The sequence below is a fragment of the Thalia democratica genome, chromosome 9 (genome assembly GCF_965202585.1).
Source record: "Thalia democratica chromosome 9, ktThaDemo2.hap1.1, whole genome shotgun sequence".
NCBI classification, from domain to species: Eukaryota; Metazoa; Chordata; class Thaliacea; order Salpida; family Salpidae; genus Thalia; species Thalia democratica.
The window spans coordinates 11,998,631-12,024,093 of record NC_139173.1 but is presented as its reverse complement, the minus strand read 5'-3'; the positions used below and the strand labels follow the sequence as shown (position 1 = coordinate 12,024,093).

The window sequence follows — 25,463 nt, the reverse complement described above, 5'->3', positions numbered from 1 at the left end:
GTTTCATTCAGAGCATTGATCACAATAATAAACTTGACATGATAAAGGACTAAGTCTTTGTATATATATAAAAAAGTTAAAAACAACTAATTAAACCTTATCAAGAAAATAAATTAGTTATCTTCGAAGTTCTTCAAGTTTATGATTCTACTTGGCTCCTACTTACCTAGCATAGCTTTCACAAAAAAAAGCATTGTGTAAAATTTTAAACATATATGTTTGTGTGCGAGGAATGATTAAATTTTATGATGTATAAAAAACTCAAACAGGAGTGCTGTTGTTGAAATATGCGTGATTTAACAGCTGCCTTGCTGTGGGTCTAAACGGTTGATCAAGCACCAGACATGCTCTGTAAAAGAATAATTTTTTTTAAAGATAAAGCAAGAAAAAAAAGTTTTTTTACATTGATATACATGACAAAATCATAGTCTATTAAGATCTAATATGTTTTTATAATACAATATTTTAAACTATAGTTTCAAAAATAACAGGTATTGGAAAACCAACTAAAATTATCATTTTTTAATAACCCTTACTAAATATTTAAAATAATCAACGTTAATAATTAATTTAAACCAATAACTTAAAACAAATACAAAAATATACCGTAATTTAACGATATATTAATTTAAACATCTTAATATCTTTAAACACTACCTGCAAAGCGATTGTAACTTCCAGTTCATTTTTTTAGGAATCGAAGGGGGTTTTTTGCTATTGCCAATCTTACAAAAAATTAAACATTAAAACTTAGGCATATTAACAATAATCTAATTGAGTTATAAGGCAAAAGAATAAAACTTGATAGCAGTTTACAAAAACTCTCGTACGATAGTTAACATAACAATTAAGCGCACACACCATGTATATAACTTGCTGAACAGTGTAGCTGCAACCGCTCTTGTACCAGGGATGGTTTCCGGTGAAAAGTTCGATTATGACGCACCCGGTTCCCCACACGTCAACATTCCTCCCATAGTGGTTTCCTCGCACGATCTGCATGGTTTATTATTACACTATACTACACATATAGATTGTTCATTGAAGGACAAAAAAGCGCTCAAAAAATTATGGTCAAAAAACCTATCGGTTATCGGGTCTTACATCACGGGTACAGTTTAATGTCTTGTTTAGGACAGGTTATTATTATTTGTATTTATAATATATATATTATTTTATAATTTTATTTATACTGACCATTACAATAATTTATAATAATAATTACAAAATAGATAAATAACATATATGCAAAAATAACCTCAGGGGCTAGGAACGGTGGGGTTCCTATCATTTCATTTTTGAACTCGTTCGTGATAGTCTCAGTTGAAGATAAAACAGCTGCCGCGCCGAAATCGCATATTTTAATCTCATTCTTCATAGATACCAATATGTTTTTACCTAAAAATTTTTCGATTGCATAATTTAAGTTATAGATTTAACAATCTATGTTAATTTTTATAATAAAAAATATCATTTTAAAAACTTTATACTTTTAGCAATCTTGTTGGTTAAAAATAACTTGATGGTACTTATTTAAACTTTGCTACTCAATATTTTTGCAGATTAAAAATATGTACAATATACACAATACACATAAATCAATAGTTAAATCAATATTTTTATTTATTTTATCTTCACAGTTGATCGATTCATTAAAGTATTTATAAAATACTTAACTTTAGAGATTTGTTCGTTGTTAAATTTGTAAATAATCAATAATGTTTTGATCAGTTGAATAATTATGCTATGATACACAAGTGTTTTCTTATCAAGGTTTTATTAGATGTATTTTTTATATGATGACATCTATTGATAAAACAAACCTTTTATATCTCTATGAATTATTCCTTTGCTATGAATATAACTGACTGCGTCAAACAATTGAAAAAGGTACATCCTCATTTGTGAGTCTGCGAATTTTCCTTCGACTTTTCTTTTGTTTACTATGCTGCCTAGACAAAAATAAATTGACCAGTTTAACACACTAGCTTATGTATAATTCTGTGTAAACAAATCAAACTATTTCTGTAGTATGAACAAGCAGTGTATTTATTGAGTACAAACTCTTTCAAGGGCAGAAGGTGTTGTAATTTTTAATTATACAGCAACATTAAAGTTGTAATGTAACCCAGCAAATGTACAACTTGCACAAACAATCTTCGAAAAAAATGATGAAGATTTATAAAATTAATACTTTATATTGTCAGAGTCACATTCTGGCAAAAGCCAAATAAATATATTTACATATATAAATAAATATATCGTGTGAACTTGCTGGATAGTGTTATTAAGCATAAAAAACAACCACAAATTATAACTTTGTAGTACACGGAAAAAATCTAAAATAAACTCTAAAAATGCAAATCTTAGGTCTACTAGATCACATAGATACTTTGATATGTTTTAAATAAACCTTTAAGTTTTTATTGTTTTGTGAATTTAAAGCTTTATAAGCTCGTATAACTTTTAAAAACTAACCCGCGCATAGTTCCAAGAACAAACAGTATTTCAAATCTTCAACTTGTTTGGTCACTCCCATAAACTTGATTATGTTTTTGTGTTTCATTTTCCTCATTATATGAACTTCCTTTATCACACTAGATTCTTTTTCTTCCCTGATACTGCATTTAATCTAAAAAAAAACATGTTTGTAAGCAAAAAAAAGAATTTGATGAAATAATATTAATAATAACAACAGTGAAAATAGTAAAAACCGACTAATAGTGCAACTAGAATTTAAATTATAAATAGTAAAATCTATTCAGATCGAATTTTTTACAGGCATAGATAGCATTATTTCACAATAAACTTTTATTGCATTGTGCGTTTTCCAAATAATTTTTCAATTCCTATAAATTGGACATAATAGTCTTTCAAGAAATATGGCAAGGTAACTAACTAGCTTACTACCCTTTACATATGAAACCATTTTATTTTTCCTTTTTTTTAAATCACAAGTAAATTTATCACAAACAAACCTTTTTCACACAAAAAATTCTACCATTTTTAAGGTCTTCAGCTTTATAACAGTCGGCAAACTGTCCTTGACCTACACATTCTTTTCTAATCCAATCAATGTTTTCATCATAGCTTTTTTTGTTGTACGTAATCTGATAGATTTTATTTAATTTTATCTGATATTAACATTATAAAAGAAATTTTTGATCTATTCGAAAGTTCTGGCTTTTTGAGAAAACTTTCAAATTAAGGGCATAGGGGATCCGACATTTTTTTTTACTAAAAATAACATTTAATCCTATATGAAAGCTTAAAGTACAAACTACAAGCCAGTTTTTATAGAATTAAAAAATATTATTCAACTTTTGAGATATTAAAATTTTTATAAATAGTTTCCGATACAAACGTATGGACCGCAAGTTTTTCGGGGTCAATTTTCTCGGAAATTAAGAAATCACTAAAAACCTATCTTCTCTTTTATTTTTTGAGATAGAGACTTCAAATTTTCAGGAAACGTTCCTTATATAGTTTAAAAGACTTTGAATGTTGAAATTCTAAAAATATTAAAAAATAAAAGTTTTTGAAAAAAAAAAACAAAAAAATAGGTGTTTTATTATAATAAAATTTCTATTTTTCAAAATTAAAAAAATTCCTCCGTTAAATCTTTTTAAAATTTAATAATACGCTTTCTGTGAAAATTTGAAGAAGATTGCTTAAAAAATGAAGGAGGAGATAGATTTTTAGTGAAATGGTCTTTTTCCGCGTTTTTAGTTTGCGCCTTCCATTAGGAACCTATAAAGGTCACCGACTTTGACCGCTAATATCTCTAAAAATAGTTTGAATTTTTTCAAGCGGTTAAAAATTTCTGATAGCTCAGATACAACTTTATTAAATAAGATCAATTTGTAAAAATCAAGGTGGACCCCCCCCCCCTTATGCCCTTAAGTTAAGGTCTATAAAAGACTAATGAACTTAAAAGGTTAAAGTGTTTAATTTAACATAATAAATAGTGTTTTAGCTACTCTATAGTAATTTCTTTAATAAGTTTGAGAGCTCCAAAAGTTTATGTAAAAATTACATATATTTAAACATTTGAAAATTTTTTCTTACAATTCAATTTTATTGTTAAAAAACTGCACTAGCTTGAAAGTAAGAACACTTTATAAAAACAAATGCTTTTTTTCTTATATATAAGCTTAGCTTATAAAGTTAAAACTTAAATTAAATATATTAATCTTCAATAACTATTTAATATATGTAAAGATTTTATAACAACAACTTAATAAATCTTAATAACATATAAATGATGGAATTTTTATCAAGTAAAAGTTAACCTCTCCTTCAAGCGCACATATGACTTGCTCTTCTGATAAACAGTGATAAGGTTCTGTTACTTCGGCATCATAATCGCCAAAACTTGCTTTCTGTATATTTTATTCATTAGTTTTATTAGTAACTGTTTTTCAGTAGGAACTAAAATATATTATTTTTCAGTAAGAATAATTTATTTCTAAATGCTTCTTAAACTAATATATAACATTTAATAACTGTAAAAGTTTTAGGATTCTAATACTATTAAAATATTATTTTTGATTGGATAAAACAATGTTTTTTATAAAGCAAACTGATTACAATTCAATTTTCAACATTTAATATTCCGATTTTCGATTTGAAGATTTCGTGTTTGAATAGTTGTAATTTGAAAAGTCATGGTTTTTATTATAATAAATTGAATTTTTTGTAGCGAAGTAAACTTAGTTGTTTTTAATAAAATTCTTTAATCTCAACTTAAGCACTACTTTGTTTCATAAAAAAACTAAGTAAATTTATGGATGATATTTTTTTAATTTTCGTGGCAATTATGTTTTAACAAATACAAAAACACTTTTACCATATTAAAATCCTAAAAAAAAACTAAATTACGAAACACAGGGTTGCCATTGGTGTTTTGAATTTTTTTTCAAGGTTTTCCGAATTTCTTCCAGGTTTTTCAAAACACAATTTTTTAAATCTATTTTTAGTATAAATTTAAGTTAAGGTAAAAAATGTACTTTAAATAGTATAAAAATATTAGAAAAGATACTGCAATACTACTTTAAATATGTTTTTTAATAAAATAAATTCTAAATGAGACAAAAACAGTTAATTGTGTATGATAGATTATTCGGATCTAATCAAAACTTCAATTTTTAACATATATAAATTATTTTTTCAGTGATTTTTTTTTCAAAATTCCAGGTTTTTCTTTGCCTAATTGTGAAATTCCAGTTTTTACAGGATTCCACGACTTATGGCACTCTGTTTTACTGAATTATTAATTCAAATCTAAATAATCAAATTGAAAATTAGCTGTTAATGACCACTAACATTTGCAGTAGAACATGGTAGGCAGGAAACATCGGCGGGTGTACTCCTTATTGAATACTTTTTGCTTACTTTATTGTTTGAGGTAGATAAAAAACTTTTTGCTGACACACTTAGTTTACTGCACGTTGAACTGTTAAAATAAAATTTTGCTTTAATTTAAGAGTTTTTCTAATTTAAGTAACAGATCGGTTTGAACTAGTTTAATTTATCAAAACTACTTACTGAAAATAACTTTGGTACACAAATTTATAAAATGTATCGATATAAGTTTGTTACTGATATATGATGTCTGGTTTTAGAACTGATAATTTAGTTTAACTTTGAATATTAATAAATTTTATTCTAACTCAAAGAAGTTTGAAAAAAGAACATTGATCATTACAAGCTAACGAAAAAATAATTTTAAAAAGTGTTTCAGTTTTTTCAAATGCTTAAATTAGTTACATTTAATTTTTAATAAAATTCTTGATATCAGAAGCTAAACGTAGTAATATTATCAAAAGCTTTACAAACTTAAAAAACATTTGAGTCACCTAACCATTAACACTTTTAATTATAGTAACATAACATAAAAGATTGATTTCATTGGAAATATCTAATGAGCTGTTTTTTTAGCGAAACAACGTTAAACAAATTATGTAAAACAAAAAAATAGTGTTCATTCAAATTAATTACTAAAAATAACCATCTCTTACAAAATACACAATTCTGTTAAACATTATACTATTTTAAACGCTTGCAACTTAGTTGAATAAATTTTAAGAAAACTGTGTCTCTGAAAACTAATAATTAAAATGTACTTTTAACAGGTTCGCTGTTTTTTTTAAACAACATTTTTAAACTAAATTTAAAAAACAGAAGATACCAAATTGGGAATCAGCCAGAGTGTTTTATTTTGTAAATTGTAATAAAATATAAAAAAATGAAGTACATAAATAGTTCTCATTTCTGATGTGTGACTAAAGTACTTTCTTTACAAGTATTTTTACTTAAAAGCAAAAATGAGAATGATGTTTTTCCTGAGAAAACGATTACTTAAAACTTTGAGGTTTTTCTCCTTAGTATGTTAAAGATAGTATTTAAGCCTTATATCCTATAAAGTGCTTAAAGTTTAAATATAAATTGTACAATTAGTGGTAAAACAGATAGGTTACTTAAAATAACTAACCATTCCAGTTTGCATTAAAAAAAAGAAAACGTTTTTTTTTGTAAATAAGAAATGCCTACATTTTTTAAATGCAACAAAAACTAGCACATATTTTTAACATAGTATTTTAAAACAACTCATGATAATAACTCGTAAACTATTTTTATAAAATTTTTGTAACTGTAACTAAAAAATTAATTAATCATATTAAACTTACAGCTGTTCTAAAAAAGTTGCATATTAATGAAAACTTAGCATTTGAAAATTAGCTGCTTATTTACTTATTTAGATATTCGATTTCTGCAACTATTCTATTGTAACGAAGTCCTTTGTACTGAAAGTACTTATATAAGTGCTAAGTAGATATTTGTAATATGTACGCTGTGTGAAAATCATAATGTATAATAAAATATTCTCATCTGAACAATATACATATTGCATGGGTTTAAAATACAAAAAATAAACCTTGTTAATGTACAGTCTATTTCTGAACCATCTCTGCTTAAATTTTCCAGTTCAGTATTACGTTTTGTTAGATTTGTTTCATCAAACGAGTAAGCAGGCAAGGACTTGAAGTTTGCATTTCCTGTTTAGTTAAAAACAGTTATTACTTAAAAATCCATAGAGCTTTTTGTACACTATATAAGTTTAATAATGTTCATACGATCTTAACAACAAAACTATTGTAAAAAAGTTGGGTATAAAAATACCAAAACTATGGTTTTTATAATTGTTTTTTCTCAAGTTCGCTAACTTAAAAAACATCTTAATTTTAAAAATTCTTACATATATTTAAACTTATGAAAAAAAGTTATAAAGAAAAAGTAAATCTAAATAACTTACCGTTGAAGTGCAATTTCGAGTCTTCAACAAATGTTTTCTGGAAAGAAAAATATAGTTTAGTGATTTATTTAAAAAAGAGTATCATAAAAGTGATTTATTTACTTTTGTTGTGCTTTCTATTTGTGGTTCAAACCTTGTCGTGCAAGCTGGTCTGTAAAAATAGTTATGTTTATTTCATAAACATTAACTTTTACAAACTAATTCTTAATATACAAAAAATTTTTACCAGTTAAACTTAACAAACCAATCTTAATAGGTTTAAAGCTTTTTTTTAATTTAATTTTTTTTTGTAAGGAACTACTTCAAACAATGTTGCACAAACTCACACGACACTACTTTCATGGAACACTATGGGCTTTTCACCGATCGCTTCGGAAATATTATTTCCCTGGCTCTGCGTTCTGTACACACACTTGCTCCCATCCCTCTTCAACTTCAAGCAGAAGTTGCTCCGGCTCTCCGCCGACACCTGACACACCTTCAAGTCCCTGACGCTGCACTCCAGCTTACCGACCAGAGTGTCGTCGTGCGACAAGCTCCTCCTGCAGTTCAAGTGGTCGAACATGGGGTGGTTCTTGAGCTTGGTGCCCGGGTGTTTGGGCAGTATGACCAGTTTCTGGTCGGAGGGGCTGTACACGTTGCTTCGCTTCAACTTGTTCGCCTCCCTTCTTCGCGTTGAGATGGTTTCATCGCACTTCTCTGCGTGCTGAGTAGAACAAAACCGATTTTAACAAATTAAATTTAAAACTACTTTGTTAACTTTCATTAAACTTAAGACATTCTTTTCATTTTTTATGTGCGCATTAACACTTTAGTAACAAAATTAATTAACAAAACTACATTAATTTTAACTAGGTTTTATTTTAATTCAAAGATAAAATCAGAAACACTATACATAAAAAACTCAATTTAGTTTTATGAAAAGAGACTAGTTTTTTTTTTTCAATTAATTTAAGTATTTAAAATTTTAAGCTGGCCTTCTATATTTAAATAATTTTTTTAACAAATAACTTCAAAAGAAATACTATTACCATAATTCTTAGTTTAACGACTTTTCTACATATATAGTTTTTTAAGTTTAAAAACGTATTATATAACCAGCTTAATATAACTTGATTTATTTTAAAATTTATTTATGCTTTAATTTATACTTTTAAGAATTAGATTTTACAACTTTATTCATTACACATAAAAGTTTGTAATTAAAAAATGTTAGAAAAATCAATAACTAAAATTATGTTTGTTCAAAATAGTATATATAACAGATGACAAAAACGAATTAATCAGCTGAACGTTATTAAAATATTTTTATACATATTTTTTTACTCAGCACCAAGCTTAACAAACTAAATTCTAACTTAAGTTGTAAATATAAATTAAGCATTTTTAGTCGAAATAATTTAAAACTACTAAAAACACAAGCTTACAATTATTTATAAATATGAAACTTTATTTGATACAATAAACATTATTACATTTTGATCATCAACAGTGTTGAGTAGCACTTTACGATAACTTTCATCCCTGGGAGGAACCTTTGGAACATGAGGTGTTTTTTTATTCCACAAATATTCATTACCACAATAAAAATCCTCTGTAGGTGAGGTCAGGGGTCTGAGTTTTGTGTCGCCTTGACCTTTTTTCCGGAAGATACTAAAAATAGATTTACTTAATTCAAATTAAATACTAAAATCTAACTATATCAATTTTAAACAGGATAATACTTTATAGTGGTTATAGAACCTACTTTGTAGCCTTTTGTTTGTTTGAAAGAAAGAATTCATCAAAGTTTTCAGAATTATCAATTTTTATGATCTAAAAAATGTTTAATTAAACTATAACTAAACATTCATATTATATAAAAACACTGTAACTTTTTAAATAAGTTAAATATCATTAGATTTTGAATTTTTTTACTTCATACTTCTGTTTTTGTTTTTGAATATTATATACTTGTTTTACAACATTAAAAAAATATTAGTCAAAATTTTTAACAAATCTAGTTTACTGACTTAAGTATATATTAAAAATACAAAAAGCTTAAGTTTTAAATAACAAAATTTACAACAAACATTAAAACTGAAGTAGTAATATTGAACATACCACGTTAAACTGTTATATGCTTAAATAAGGCCGATTAGCTTCAAAATATCAATATTTAATATAATTATACTGAATATAAATTTTTGCAAGTAAAAATATAATACCCTATGGTTTTGTTTTAAATAAAACAGTCTTCTACTTAATTTAATTACAAAACAAAAAAAAACATCAGCTTTATATTTTAAAATTCTAACTAATCTATTTGATATTTGTTTTAAATGTAAAATTAATAAATCTGTTTAACTTGTACAAAACTAATACCTTACCTTTATAAGTAGTTTGTAAGCTATATCAGAAAAAACAGTTGGATAGATATCATGGTACTGCAATACATCAACAGAAAATTCACAAATTATTTTCAAAGATATGTCCATAGCTGAATTACCAAACACGTTAAAATTATACTCACTGCAAAAAAATGTTGTCCTTGAATTATTGTTTAATAAAAAAAGTTTTATCAATTTAGTATTTTTTCTCAATTAGGACAGTGCCACTAAAAAACTAAAGTTTTAACCTAACTAAGTAAACAGTATATAACCAATCGTTTTAACATTTTTCTACATAAGATTTATACTATGCTTTGCTTCAAAAGTTTTAAAATACAGGGTTGCCAAATTTTTTTGAGAAATTTCTTCTAAGTTTTAAAAAGTACCTGTTTTTGGGTCTATTTTTAGTTTTAAAATAAGTTTAGAGTAAAAAACTGTGTTAAATACAGGGTTGCCACTCTTTAAAACAAAAAATCTTTCCTGAATGACCAGAAACTTCCCTGAGTAACTTTAAAATTCCCTGAGTTTCCCTGAGTTTTATTCAAACCCTTAAAAATGTTATTATTTATTTAAAAATGTTAATTCTAAAAGTATTGAAGAACTAGCCGCAAGGCTAAAGAATTTCTAAATAAACACATATAAATAAATCTAAAATTAACTTTTTTAAACAAAATATTGAACTGGATTAGATCTCATTCTAGATCTAGAAATTATTTCCCTGAAACTTTTTATATAGTTATTTGCCTTAACTAAAAAAGAATGCTCAATTTACTGGGATGTAAAGAGCTTATATAAATAGATTTATGCAAATTTTATATTTTATTCGCGACCGGTTTCGGTGGCAAGAGATTGCGACCTTTTCAAGCAAAAATAAAATATGAAACTGCATGTAACAATGTTAGTTAATTATACTGTTGTTTAAAAACTTATTCATGCGTGAAGAATATAAACAAAAACAAAAATGTTGCATATTCGAAAATTCAAGCATATCAGAGTATATTTAGGTAAAATTGGTACTAGTTGTTAAAAAAAAGATTGAATTAATATTAATATAATGAGTCAAATAAAAAAACTGAATCCAGAGCTTTTCTTAAAAAAAAAAAAAATAATAATAATAATAAGATATTTATACCTTTTCTTAAAAAAAATAATAATAAAATGTTTATACCTTGAAATTTATCTAAATGAAATTAAATATTGTCTAGAATTGTGGTTTTAAGCCAAGAGTCAACAAAACATTAATAAAACTCAAAGTCGCTGAAGGTTTCAAAATCTAATTTGTGCTAAGTTAACATAACAGTCAAAATTTAAACGGATTTGATAACTATCTAAAAAAAAAAAAAAAAAAATTCTAAAAATTTATCTAAGTTGAATTAAGAACTGTTTAAAAAAAAACTTTTTTTTTTTTTCCAATTTAAGTCAAATGTCAACAAAAACTCAATGAAAAAATCAAGAAAAATGACCTATTTTTTACTATAATTATGATTTGGTTTAAGTTTTGTCTGCTTTCCAGTTTATTAGTAAAAATCTGTTTCTGTGTCTGCATGAGTTCATTAATTCCGTTCTTTTGTTGATGCAATTTTTACCGGATTCAAGGATTAGTAAAGCTTCTTTTAAGCACAACCTGCATGTCATAATTCCTGGTTTTGTTTTTTTCTCCCTTTGTAATATTTTCCAATTTATTTTGTATTTCTTATTTTCATTTTTTAAAAAATCTAAAATCTTAACTGAAAACTTTTACAGGATTGCCACTCTCTGAGTCAAAAATCTTTCCCTGAGTGACCAGAAACTTCCCTGAGTAACCTTAAACTTCCCTGAGTTTCCCTGAGTTTTTTTTCAAATCCTTAAAAAAGTTATTATTTATCTAAAAATAAAATGTTAAATCTAAAAATATTGAAGAACTAGCCGCAAGGCTAAAAAATTTCTAAATAAACACTTAAAAATAAATAAAATTTACTTTTTTCAACAGAATATTGAAACTGGATTAACTAAATCTCATTCTAGATCTAGTAAAAACTTTTTCTGAAATTTTTAGAAAGAACCAAAACTGCCCTGAGTTTCTCTGAGTTAAAAAAAAGAATCAAAATTCCTTGAGTTTCCCTGAGTCTCCCTGAGATTTTCTATAACTCGAAAATTCCCTTAGTGTCCCTGAATTCCCTGAGTGTGTAGCAACCCTGTTTTTATAAAAAATCAAAACTGCGCTGAGTTTCCCTGAGTTAAAAAAATTCAAAATTCCCTGAGTTTCCCTGAATTCCCTGAGTGTGTGGCAACCCTGTAAATAGTATAACAATACAACAATGAAAAGTTATCTTTAAGCTTCTTTAAATGGCTTTTTTATTAAAAATAATTTATATGATATTTTTTTTTGTGTTAAATCAAAATTTTACTACTTAAGATGTAAAATTTGTCAAAAATTTCAAGTTTTTTCTTAATTTATCAAATTCAAGGTTTTTTGGTTTAAATTGCCAAATTTTAGGTTTTTCCAGAATTCCAGGGATTTTGGCAACCCTATATAATAGAAAACAGTAAATACAGATTTTAAAACGAACTCCTTATATTGTTTTTTCATGTTTTTAAAATATATAAACAAAATTTATTATTTCAACCTTATTGCTATTTTAAATCTACTACTAATTGATATGAGTATAACCTAAGTATTTATGTACTAAAGAGGATAAAAATAAAATATGGAACACAAAACAATTAATCTTAGAAGAGCATAGCTTAAATCGAAATCAAAAATCAATAATATATTTGACTATATGTATATAAAAATATATACATGGTTACAAATGTTTTTGCAAGTTTTCAGGTTTTCAGGTTTTCACGTTTTAGTGTCTATTTTTAGTATAAAATTATGTTTAAGGTAAAAAACTGTGTTAAATAGTACAATGGCATTAAAAGGATATCTCAAAGCTTCTTTAAATGGGTTTTTAATTAAAAAAATTTTGATGATGACAAAAAAAAAATATTTGTATGATAAATTTGTTTGTGTCAAATCAAAACTTTACTACTTAAGGTGTAAAAATGGTCAAAATTCCAGGATTTTCCTGGTCTTTAAGTGATTTTTGTTTAAAACTCCAGGTTTTTTTTTTCAAAATTTCTCACACTGCAGGTTTTTCCAGTTTTTTTTGGCAAACCTGTATATATTAGTTGCGCGAAGGAGATTATATAGCTACAAAGTAAATAGTAACTGAAACCTGTCATTTAAAAAATATATAACATTTTCGTTAAGAATAACAAACTGTCTCACATAAATATTTCATTTTCTTCTAAAATATTTTCAATTATTTCATCTACTAATTCCAAGGAAACAACCAAACAACTTGCCAAAAGTTGATTTGGCATTCCAACTACGTACTTTATGAAGGAGCAAATGTACAACAATCCATTTTCAATAAATTTACCTGTAAGTATAAACTGCTCTTTAAAAAGAATCTGAATTCATATAAAATTAATAGATTATTTATAATGCAGCTTAGTTTTTTAATAAGTTTTCATAAATTTTATGCTTTAATCTGTGTGCTTTTATTGGTTTTTGTTGTTGTTAGACTTAATCGAGGATGTTTAGTTATAAAACTCATAACATAATGTTAAGTAAAAATAATTATATACATAATAAATTTAAATTTGTTTAAGATATTTATAAAAAACTTTTAAGTTTAGGGTATATTAAATACAAACCAGATATGTAAATCTTGAAATTGTTGATAAGTGAAAAACAACATTCGTTTACTAACATAGTTTTGCAAGAAATTTTTATAAACCACATTTTTATAAATTTTTGTCTCTACATTAGGTCAAGTATTAAACCCGAAAATATCCTAAACTAATTACCTAAGATTTAAACAAAATTCCAATGTGTCTACGCAGTGATTACGTTTACTTAAGTTTTTTAAGCTAAGATAGTGGTTTGTTTAGTGTAAAAAAACTTTCAAATAGCAAAGAACACAACAAAAAACGTTGTATCAAAAGTTAATACTAAAAGAAAACCATAATGACTAATGATCAATAAAATAAACTTCTATTGGTAATATTGAATATTTATAATTACAAGATAAAAAACAAATAGAAAATAAATAAATAAAGCTTTCATTGTTTTTTATTAACACTACACTTTTTACGCTCTCTAACTCTTGTTTGTACAAGAAAATTAGACAAGTATCATTAATTATAAAACAAAAAGTGAATTTGTATAAAATAACAGACCTTTAATTTAAAAAAACTTTTTACACTTTTCAACCAATCAGAAAAAAAAGGTTTAAAAACAATAGTTTAAAAAAGCATAATTTAAAAGGTATTTGACTTAGATAACTTTTCTAACCTTTATCAAATACTTTATAACATTAATTTTACCAATACTTATTCCGGCCATTATTAACAAAGTTGAGATGCTGCGCGCCATTAACAATAAATAATGAACTTTACCTACAACCTACCACCGGTTTCGTCCTTACTTTGTACATAAACCAGCTTGGTTAAATCTCAACAGCGGTTTTATGCGACTATACCTGCCTGATGAATCCTAACACGGACGAAACCGGTCGTAAGTTGTCTTGGATACCTTTGTTGAATATCGTGTGGTAAAGTACATTTTTTATTATGTTTATTTAGTAATTTTAGTCCGTACAAATGATAATTTTTATATTACAAGCATACAAACTACTTATTTTTCATAAGAATTTACCTTTTTCATGATTATCAAGAGCATTAGTAAAAGCCAAATTTTTAAAAACATCCATACTGCATTTTCTTATTCTTCTGTCATAAAAATATTTCCATAAATGTCAAAACTTAACTGTAAGTGGTAGCTTAAAACTTATTAAATATATATAACATAGTATTTAGCTCCAATTTAACTCGAGCACTATTGATCAAAACTTTTTTTTTTAATATTAATATATAACATGTATCAAGAATGTATTTTAATATAAGTATTGCCATTAGTTATAATTTTTTGGTTAAATCTGAACTTAAACTAATACTTTATTTACTTATGCACTTAGATCAGGGGTTGTCAAAGGTAACAGGCAAAATTTTGAAAAAATATATTACTGGGCCGCGGTTTAAGTTACAGTTTTTACTCTTTAAAAATATCTAGTAAGAATTTCGAGTTTTCCGTAAATTTTACCTAGGACTTTTTTTTCTCTTCACTTCAAACCTCAAGATACCTAGTGTAAGTTTCAAATTGCTTTATTTGCAGGCCACATTTGCATGTTTGCGGGCTGCAGGTTATATTATTCATAGGCCTCGCTTTTACCCTTTATAGGTTGCATGTTGGCCGCGGGCCACCACTTGCCGACCCCTGACTTAGTACCTAATTAACTATTATGTACATGGACGGTTTTTTAAAGAACACATTTTTGGTCTTTTTTTATTATTAAGTTAAATTTAAGGTAAAAAAAAACTGTCTTAAGTTAAATAATAGCATTGATAAGATAATGTTACGCTACTTTAAATGTATATTTTAAATGAAACAAAAAAAAATATTTCTAATAAATATAAAATATAATCTCTATTTCTATAATATAATTTGTTCGTGTCTAATATCTAATCAAAGCTTTCTCAGTTTACAAGGAAAACTAGTTTAAAATTCCAGTACTTTCAAGGTTTTTTAGTGATTTTTGTTCGAAGTTAAAGGTTTTTTTTTTCAAATATCTTAAACTCTAGGTTTTTCTTTTATTTTTTGCCTAAATTGTAAAATCACAGATTTTTTAGGGATTACCAGTTTTTTGACGACCGACACTGTATAAAATATGTTGAAATACAAAATAAATATAATGAAACATTTATATCACTTTTTTATTGCACATTGATAATGTGTTTTTTTTAATAGACCTACTCTGGATTTAACTGTATAAATTAGTTTTTCAATAATGGAATGATCATATTGAAAAAAATCTATAAATATCTTTTGAAATAAAGCTAAATTATTTTTATAATATGAATGAGTTAAACATTACTTTAGCTATATTATATTTAAAGTAATCTTGACAACTTTATTAATAACTTAGTAACAACTGTAGAACAAAGTAAATTTTCAAAAGCTCTTACTCATTAGGGTCGCTGCATTTTTGAAAAATGTTCATAATTAATGGACGGAGAACTTCAAAATATAATATTGATTTACAATTGCAATACCAGATTAGATCGGTAAGTGTCTCCTGCAAAATAAGTTTTGTTGTTAAACGCTTTTGTATACAAATAGTTATTTTTACTACAGGGCACTTTTTTAGTAAAACTTCAAAAAACAACATTTCTTTTTATCAGTTTATCTAATTTGTTTTTTTTTTAGTTACTATTTTTTAATTATACTATATTTACTATCAGCAAAATAAAGAAATCTGTTTAATCTAGATAAAAGTTCTAGATAAATATTTGAACAAATCAAATTTTAAAAATTTAGCCTATCCTGTTCATAAAGCATAAATATTTAGTAAAACATATTATTTCTTGTCTAATTAAACACACAACTTAGTTTTTACACACTTGTAATTATAAAAGCTATTTTACAAAATATAATGCTACAAACTTGTAATATAAAGCATAATGAGATAATATTAATATATACATTAATATACTTACAGTTAAGTTTTAATATATATTGAGAAAATTAGCATGAACATGTTAATACATTTTGAAAATCTTATGAAATTTTTATCTTTATTTATTAAATTATAGGTTATTAGAAATATGAATGTTAATTGACACGAAATTATCTAAAAACTTAGCCTTTATAGAAATTAGTTTATATTTATTTTAAAATTTATTTTGAGTTTTTTAACTGGTGTTTGTACCTGAATTACCTATAATATCTCTAGCGATCTTTTTATTTAAAGCTTTGAATTAAAAGAAACTTTTAAGTTTATAAATAGCCAAAAAAAAATATAACTTTTTTAATTACAAAAACATATTCTAAAACTTGGCTATTACTTTTTACTAAAATTTTGTATGAACTTTTATCAAGTAAACAGTTATTTACATTGCAAAAGTTAAATTTCAAACCAGCTATGTTTGTAAAAGCTTTTGTAGTATTAACCTTGTTCTATTATAGTAGAAAATTAAACAGTTTTGCAGTAAATTGATCGACAAAACACTTTTATGAAATATGTGGTTAATATAGTTTTAAAATATAATAGACTTACGCAAATTAAGTTGTACAAACTGATATCTGCTGATTGCACAATCAAACTGTTCAAAATTTCACAAGAAAACTTTAATATTTCGCTGTCTTTTTTTGTTGAGCGCTCATTGCTGTAAAAAATACATGCTGTTTATGTACATCAAAAAAAATCGAAAATACATTACTTGATACAAATAAGTTTCTAATCTGAATATAAAACAAAAATTACTATAAGTAAAAATTTACATTAAGGCAATATAGTTTAATAAATAGGAAGTTTTCTAACTTGCATATTTGTAATTGATCTTTTATTGCTGATTTTAATTTCCGAAGACCATACTCCTTTAATCCATTTGATACGAAATGAACAAAGCAACCAATCAAAACAGACTCAAGCTCCTAAAATTTTGCAGATTTTAAAATTCAATAACAAACGCATTTTAATAAAAAAAATGTGAAAAAAAAATCATTTTTTAAAGAACGTAACTATTAGTGCTAGAATGCAACTTTTAACTCAAACTATAACAAATGTTTGCAAAAGTTAATAGTAAATAAAGAAGAAATACAGAAATGCACCTAAATATGACTATGATTATATTCTATTTATAGTAAAGTTTAATTTGTGATTATCACAGCACTTGTATTTGTTAATTAAAATAAGGCTTCTAAATTAGTGAAGCATTTTATGACTAAAAATATTTCTTAATCTTACTGTGATAAGTAAAGAAGATCAGTAATTAACTACTTTATTTTTAATTTTTTTTACTTAAACTTTTAACAAATAATAAACTCTGAGCACTGTCAAACATCTTTGTAAACGAAAAGAAAAACAGTATTACATTTTTTAATATTACTCAAACAGTTTATCTTATTAGGAAAACAAAAATAAACTTTGGCTTTTGCTAATACTATTTTGCGATATACAGAATTTTTACTGCTTTTAATGCTTATTCTAAACTACAGAAACAAAAAACGTTGTAAGTGTTTTCTTGGCATAGTGTTTTTCATACTAAAACATACTTTTTTGTTAAATTTAAAAACAAGTTTAATTAAAAACATTTAATTTTAAACTTTAGTTTTGGTTTAAAGTAAAAATTACACTAAAAACGTTCAAAGAGAATTTATTTAAGTAAAACCTTTGAAATGTTAAGTTTTTATTGCAGTAGAATTTAATAAAAAATATAGGCAAAATTAGCATTATAAGTAATGAAAAAATAAATATAAATATAAAGTAGGCTATGACTACCTAATACACTACCCTGTCACAACAAAGACTTCTTCAAACTTGTTATAAACTTCAAAAAATTTTGTTTAATTATTAAAGTGTTCTTATTTTTGTTTAAAACTAAAATGAAAAAAAAAGAGCTCGAACAGCTTATTTAATTATGAAACTTAATTAGGTATAAATTTTCACTTAAAACCAAACGCTTAATTTGAGTGAACTATTTAAAGGCATTAAAAACTAACAGAGTTCCTTTGAATATAACAACGGCTGGATGTTTTTGAAGATACAGCGATTTGCATTTCTGACAACAAGACTTTTTCAAATGATATAAAAACTTGTTTTTCGCAAGAAGGACACCGGCTGTCAACGCCAAGCCTGAATGACTGGTCTTTACCTATTTTGTTTTAAGAAATAATAACTTGAATAGTACAGTAAACTTTATTTTTTTTAGTACTAAATACTCTATAGTGACATTTAAGCTTGTTTTAGTTTTTTTTAAACACTAAAACAACTTTTAATTTAATTTAAAAAATTTAAACTGGAAAGTCTTATAAATTTGTTTTCAACTACACAGCTATTTTAATTTATCTATTAGTAACCAATAAATTGTTTCAGTTCACTAAAATATCAGTACCTTTTTTGTAGAAAACAATGGCTCAATGAAATAAATTAAGTCTTTTCTACTTTTTTATAAACTTTTAAACTACTTGCAAATCATGCTATTCCAAATCAAAGATCTATCATTTATTTTTATCTTTTAAATCTTTATAAACTCCATTTAGAAAAACAAACTAACACATATCATAGCATGTAGAATGAATCTTTGATTTACAGTTGCTACATTGAATTAAGTGATGATGGATTTTGGTAATTTTTCTTGTACATACTACACATGTGTTATCTCTGTTTTCAAAACAAGCTACGACTATTTTCAAAATATATATCAGAAAAATTAAGTTTAAAAATACATATATATATATATATATATATATATATATATATCTTTTTCTAATATCAGAACTGATTAATTTGTTATTATCTGTAACTTTAAGAAAAAACCACTGCAGCAAGTGTGTAATACTTATTTATTTTTGTTAATTTAAGTTCAAAATTAAAAAGCTCTTAGTTTTTGACAAAATATTATAACTTTTCTATGGCTTCAATTTATAATAAAATACTTTACCAGCTTTATAACAAAAACTATTTTATTTTAGCTTATTAGAACTTTGTGCATGTTGAAGAACACAAAGATTTGAATAGTTTACTCATATATAATACCACAAATTTTCATATTTAAACTAACCTCCTGCTTTTGGTGATGTATTCATTTAAACTTTGGAATTCACCAGGCAAACCGAAAGTTTTTTCTATCTGCAAACAAAGGTATTTACATAAATCAAATTCATAAACAAGGATTGAAAAATTAACTTAAAAAAACAGTAATGATAAAGTATGCTTCACTCATGATTGCTAAAACTATTACTAATTCAATTTACTTCCATAGTTTTTATTAGTTTTCTTGTTATGGAAATATTGCTTGCTTCTTATGTTATTAGTCTTTATTAAATAAATACTTTCTGTAAAAACTTATAAAAAAAACACAAAGGTTTGTTATTACTTGCCCAAAATTATCTAACTAAACTCTCTTTTTTTTTGTTATATCTAAAAAGCTTTTTTTAAGTTTTTAAAGATGGTGAAAGTTGGTAAACATATTTCAACTTAAAGTACATAATACTCTTATGTATAGTTTAAATATACTTAAATTGGTAATCTGCTTATTAAAAAAAAGATTACTTAATAACTTTTACAAGGTAAATTTTTAGTACAGTAGTTTTAAAGCACACAATAGCATATATTTAAATAATTAAATTAGAAAACACTTAATAAATTTATATGACACATAAACATATAAAAGGGTTATAAATATAAATAAATAAATGTCATTTGTTCTTTATGAAAGTCTATTTATACTTTAAATTATTCTTTTTTATCATATGCTACTTGTTTTATTGATGTACAGTTTTTCAAAATTGAATGGTTACAACTAATTTTTTTAGACATTGAGTTAAATATAAGCTTAATATAAATATGGGATCATTTTCAAATAGCTTTTTAAAGTTTCTAAACTTACTTCCTCCAAGTAAAGAGTGCGGTGTTTTATAAGTTCTGTTTTTGCAAGAATTTTAACCATGACAAAAAGAAGATGCTCACACAAGGGCAGACCTTCTTTTGTACAAGTGCATTCCTGTCATTAAAACTAATTATCTTAAAGCTTTACAACAAAAATTTAAACATACTAATTTACTAAAGACATAAACTAAACAAAGTTATTTTAATGACTTCCAAATTTAGAAAGTGAAATTAAGCCTTTTTTCTAATACAAAAAATTCTGAAACATAAAAAAAAGTTTTTGTAAGAATTCACTTCAATCAGTCAAATACATCAAATAGAGTTTATGAAACAAAAAAACTTATATCTAAAAATCGTAGTAAGTAAGATATAGTATCATAATACCTTTTAAATTTTCAGTATTAGTAAATGAAAGTGATAAGATAAGAAAAAAAAAGGTTATTAAAAATATAATTAAATACATTAACTAAAACAACATAAAACCTGTGGTCCAATTGTGACTATATAAAAATCGTTGATAGTTTGCCCCCTAATGAAAAACTTGTTGTAAAGTCTATATGTACAATAAAGATTACTTGAGTTCATCTGTACAAGCTGAAAAAATATGCATAAGTTAAAGTTTATACATACAAATTCAACTATGTTTTTACTGTAAAAAAGTGTTCGACTAAATTTACTATCTATTTCAAAATGTAAAAAAGGTAAAAAATTCCAATAAATACATGTCTACATAAACACAAAAGTATTTGTGGTAATATGGATGTGTGGCAGTTTGTTATTTTGACCAAATTTCACTATATTTTTTACTAAGCTTCCAGTTGCTTTTAACTACTTTTTAATAATCAACATAAATCTTAAGCTATAATTGATAGAAATGAAAAGTTCAAATGCTTCCTTATAAAAAGTAGCCAAAAATAGACTATTTTATAATAAAAAAAATTTTCCAACATTGATTTTCAAAAAAAATTGTATAAGAAGTTTTAAAATAGAACTGTTCTTCTACTACTACTGTAACACTACTATTCTAAATTAAAAAATTGTTCTTATAAACAATATAAGCACAAAAACAGCCTCTATTATTACAAAATAAATTATATGTATAAAATAGGTTGTTAAAAAAAAAGAAATAAAGATAGCTTTGAGCACATTACTGTTCAAAATCTTGTATAAAAATTTAAATATTTTTTATTGAAAGTTAGATTTAAGAACTTTTTAAGTTTATATAATATAAAATACTTTTATATCAAATATAAAACTTGATAAAGTTTCTAACCTCTTCTTCTAAATTTCGCTCAGGTTTTTTTTGATTCAACATATAAGAAAAATTTACATGCTCTGCTTTTGATTCTTGGAAAACTGTAAGTTAAGTAAGATTTTTTACACAATTTTTATAAATTAAATGTTTTAATTTTTTTACACAACTTTTTATTTTTAAAGGATATTTAAAAATTTTAACAAAGTTGCCACTCTTTGAGTAAAAAAAACTATCTTGAGTGACATTAAAATCTCAAGTTATTCTGAGTCTTTTTAAATCCTTAATCATGATAAACATTAAACTTTATATTTAAAATAAAAACAAGAAACTTCACATCTAAGAGTAATGAGCAGCTAGCCACAAGGCTAAAAAAGTTTGAATAAACATTTCAAAATCAATAAAATCAAGTTTGTGGACAAAATTAGTTAGATAAAGTAACAAGTTATTGAAACAATGCAACTAAATTTAATCCTGACATTTTAAAAAAATTTTAAACTATCTTGAGTCTTTTACAAATAAAAATTATCCTGACTCACTAAGTTTTTAAAAGACATAATATCCTGAGTTATTCTGAGATTTAAAAAAAAATCAAAACATCCTCAATTATCTTGAGTATACTAAGTATCCTGAGTATGTGGCAATCCTGTTTTAATAAAAATGTACAATTTTAAAATATACAAACTAAATCAGGCAATCAAGAATATTCTGACCACCCCGTAAAGCAATCAAAAAGATCTTAAACTCTTAAATATTGATTTTAACTAAAACTTTTCAAAATTTTATTGTTTAAATCTTAATTATCTGTGTGTTCCAGACCATTTTTTAACTAGCCTAAGTAACTTGATGTAGTGGCAAAAACAGTAGTAGTAATACAATAGTCATACTACTTATTTCAGAATGCATGTTCATTTCAAACAACTTTCGAAAAACTATTTAATACCTTCCCTAGCTTTTTTTTACTATTTACAGGATACTTTTTTACTTGATAAAACTTCATAATACATAGCTATGACAATGTAGGAATACTTGAAACTTTAAAATGGTCTGTGTTAGTCTCTGAGCTAGCATGAGTTTTAATTTTTTTTCAATTATACAGAGTTAGCCAGAAACTCTGAAGTAGCAACAACCGTGCATAAATACACTTTATGATTTACTGTTGAATTAATTTATTAATTAATCTTAATCTGTACAAGAACATTTTTTAATTGTAAACTATTAAGTTATAAACTGATAATACAATTAAACTTATAATTTATAATATAATTATTGGTATAAAACTAACATTTTGGTTCTGCTATATCCATATTTAGTTGTAGTTTTCTTTGAATTTAATTTCCAAATAAGTTTTTAAGTAACATCATAGTCTGAAATTTTTCCACATTTATACTTTTTTGTATTAATAAATTTATATGTGTTTAAATTGAAGATTAAAAATCCTACAACTCAGAGGTGCTATTTGAAATTTATCACACAGAATTTTTTACTTAAATTTGTGTTAGTTAATGCTAGGTATAAAAATACATTACTGATATTATGAATTTTTATGGTAATTTATAGATTAGAGTCATTAGTTTAAACTAAAAAAAACTATTCTTTTAGTTTTTAATCATTATTATTAATGAAGATAACTATTCTACATGTGTATTTAAAATCTTATAATAAATAGAAAGGCTGCAAAAGAGCAAAAGCTTTTGTACTGGACAATTTTAGTTTAATGTAAAGTTTAGATGGTTGTAAAATTTTTAAAACACTAGTTTTAATAATGAATAATAAACAGGTTTATGACTGTACATTTGACTATGTCTGCAATATTTGAGCTGCTTTTTTTAAGCATTGTTGATCTTAGAGTGCTTCACAGTGAAAAACTTTTTTTTTATGGTAACTAGCAGGTTTTAATCTTGGAACTAAATTATTATAGTTATCAGTACCACATCTAAAATAACTATAATATTATGGCACCACTGCACACTTAAACAGTAGATTTTTTTCTCTATTTTAAATATTTTGTATATACTTATCGTAAAATAATGAAAATAAAATCTTATAACATTGAAAAAAACTGTATATGTGTTGACAACTGAGTTTTGATCTTGCAATATTTAACTCAGAGAGTTTTTAAAACCATTATTAAGACTCCTACACCATTAGGTCACACTAAGTTACACCAGAAAACGTTTATCATTGCAAGGGGTAGAGTTTCAGACTGATTTTTTTTTACCATAAGTTATTGTAATTCTAAAAAAATTAATTGCTACTTCTTTTAAATTTAACTTCTTTACTTTGCACTAAAGTATTTAATAAACTCAGAAAACTTAACATTTATACCATGCGAACGTAGTGTAGAGATGATTTAAGTTTTATCACTTCTTTATAATTTTCAAAAACATTTTTTATAGTCTAGACTAGACTATGAATCATATGTTTGAAAGCACTGTAGCATTTATTTTCTCCTACTTTTAAATAAAAACCCCTAACTTAGTTTTAAATAATGATTTTCTGGTCTTTTTCGTCAAAATTTTTATATTTTTTAAAGATCCACAAATTGAAATTGATCCAGATCTTTTTCAAACTAAAATCCGGCCGAATTTTGTTAGTTAAAATTTTTCTAATACATTTAGTTTTTCATACTTAAAAATTTTTATTCTTTATTTGTTAATTATGTGTAATATCCCCAGAAAACGTTTATCGTTGCAAGGGGTAGAGTTTGAGACTGATGTTTTTTTACTATTAAAAAAAAAAAAAGGGGCGAATGGGCCAATTTTTTTTTAAAAGTTACTTGAAAGGCAAATGTACCAAAAATAAAATCTTAGCGAGACACAGATTGTCTTTAAATGTACAATTTTTGTTTTCTAGTTTTTCAAATTTTGTCCTTTTCACAAAGTAATATAATGATGTTTGAGGCATCTCTAAAAACTAAAAAATTCATAATTGATTTTTTTTTTAAATTAACCTCTAATTACTAGTTTATTATCAAAATTACTTTATGTTGTTATTTTAGTTTCAAAATATATAGTTTTTATTTTAATATTTAACGGTTCTATATGTATGCTTTTAAAATATCTAGATTTATATACACATGTATGTTTAACAACATACTTTTTGGTAGCTTAAGCGTATAATTAAAAAAAGTTATAAAAAAGTCTTAATTTTTTTTTTTAACATATTTTTTTGATTCAAGTTCAGACGTTTTTAATTAATTTTTGGCCTTTTAATTTGATTTTTTCTTTATAAACCTTTATCAGTTTTATCTTAATATTTCAAACAAGTAAAAATTTTATTCAATAATTTCAATCTGCAGCCCCCTAAGAAAAAGATCACGCGTCGTTACTGTTCGAAGACTTTCTAATGTACAAACTTTCTTTAGGCACTATTTGTTTTAAAGTTAAAACAGTCGCTTCTTCAAGTATACTTGTCATTAAATTAGTTAAACTTCGGACTAATGTTACAAAATTAAAGTAAATAACTCTTTTAAAAAATTATTAAGCTTTACCTACCTACACAGTAGTCCTGGACATGACGTTAAACTGTTTTGGTGTATGACTCGATAACCGAAAGGTTTTTTATGTACCAGGTCCTTGAACTTTACTTTTTGAGCGTTTTTTGTCGTTCAATAAACAATATTAAAAAACTTTAACCTTTTTTTCAATTACAAATTAGTTTAAATTTTATTTAGTAAGGTTATTTAGTCGTAAATCTAAAGCTGATTAGAAAGTTTAATGACTGGTTTTTAATTAAACTTACTTTTTTATATTTTGTTGGCTCAACCCTCGAGTTTCCGGATATTTTTTTCACATTTTTTCTGAAAACAACCCTTATGTTTATTGTGTAGAATCTTAAAACTCGACCTTAAAGTTTTTGGCTTAAAATTTTTGAACATGTAGCAAATAGCATTTATTTTAAAAATACATTCTACGCGTTGTAAGACAATTTGAAAAAAGTTTCAAGAAAATATTTTTGATTTTATGCAATTTTCTATAATTTTTTGTTATTTTGAAGTTTTTTTATTAAGAACTTAAAATCGTCTAAAACTCGTAGAATGTGTTTTT

At 24.9% G+C, this 25,463-nt stretch overlaps 1 protein-coding gene across 1 annotated transcript; it reads right to left on the bottom strand.

The window, feature by feature from the left end:
• Positions 1 to 22,783, bottom strand: LOC145843974 (uncharacterized). The gene is made up of 28 exons (XM_082951274.1): positions 22,700 to 22,783; positions 21,436 to 21,518; positions 20,646 to 20,756; positions 20,164 to 20,277; positions 19,336 to 19,403; positions 18,829 to 18,935; positions 18,275 to 18,426; positions 17,094 to 17,206; positions 16,830 to 16,938; positions 15,739 to 15,848; positions 14,372 to 14,445; positions 12,938 to 13,091; positions 9,685 to 9,826; positions 9,063 to 9,130; positions 8,791 to 8,968; positions 7,642 to 8,021; positions 7,418 to 7,466; positions 7,316 to 7,352; positions 6,938 to 7,058; positions 5,326 to 5,455; positions 4,293 to 4,382; positions 2,979 to 3,110; positions 2,479 to 2,632; positions 1,824 to 1,952; positions 1,259 to 1,398; positions 862 to 996; positions 658 to 725; positions 1 to 349 (listed from the first exon to the last, which is right to left on the bottom strand). The coding sequence occupies exons 1-28, from the start codon at positions 22,719 to 22,721 to the stop codon at positions 262 to 264; spliced, it is 3,258 nt and encodes a 1,085-aa protein (XP_082807400.1). The 5' UTR covers positions 22,722 to 22,783; the 3' UTR covers positions 1 to 261.
• Between the last annotated feature and the right edge of the window lie 2,680 nt (positions 22,784 to 25,463).

Coding starts and splice junctions, on each gene's coding strand:
- LOC145843974 (XM_082951274.1), bottom strand. CDS start 22,721: ATGGATATAGCAGAACCAAAAT. Junction 14,446..15,738: donor AAATGCAGCGACCCTAATGA/GTAAGAGCTTTT, acceptor TTTTTATGACAG/AAGAATAAGAAAATGCAGTA. Junction 1,953..2,478: donor GTTCTTGGAACTATGCGCGG/GTTAGTTTTTAA, acceptor ATTTTTGTCTAG/GCAGCATAGTAAACAAAAGA.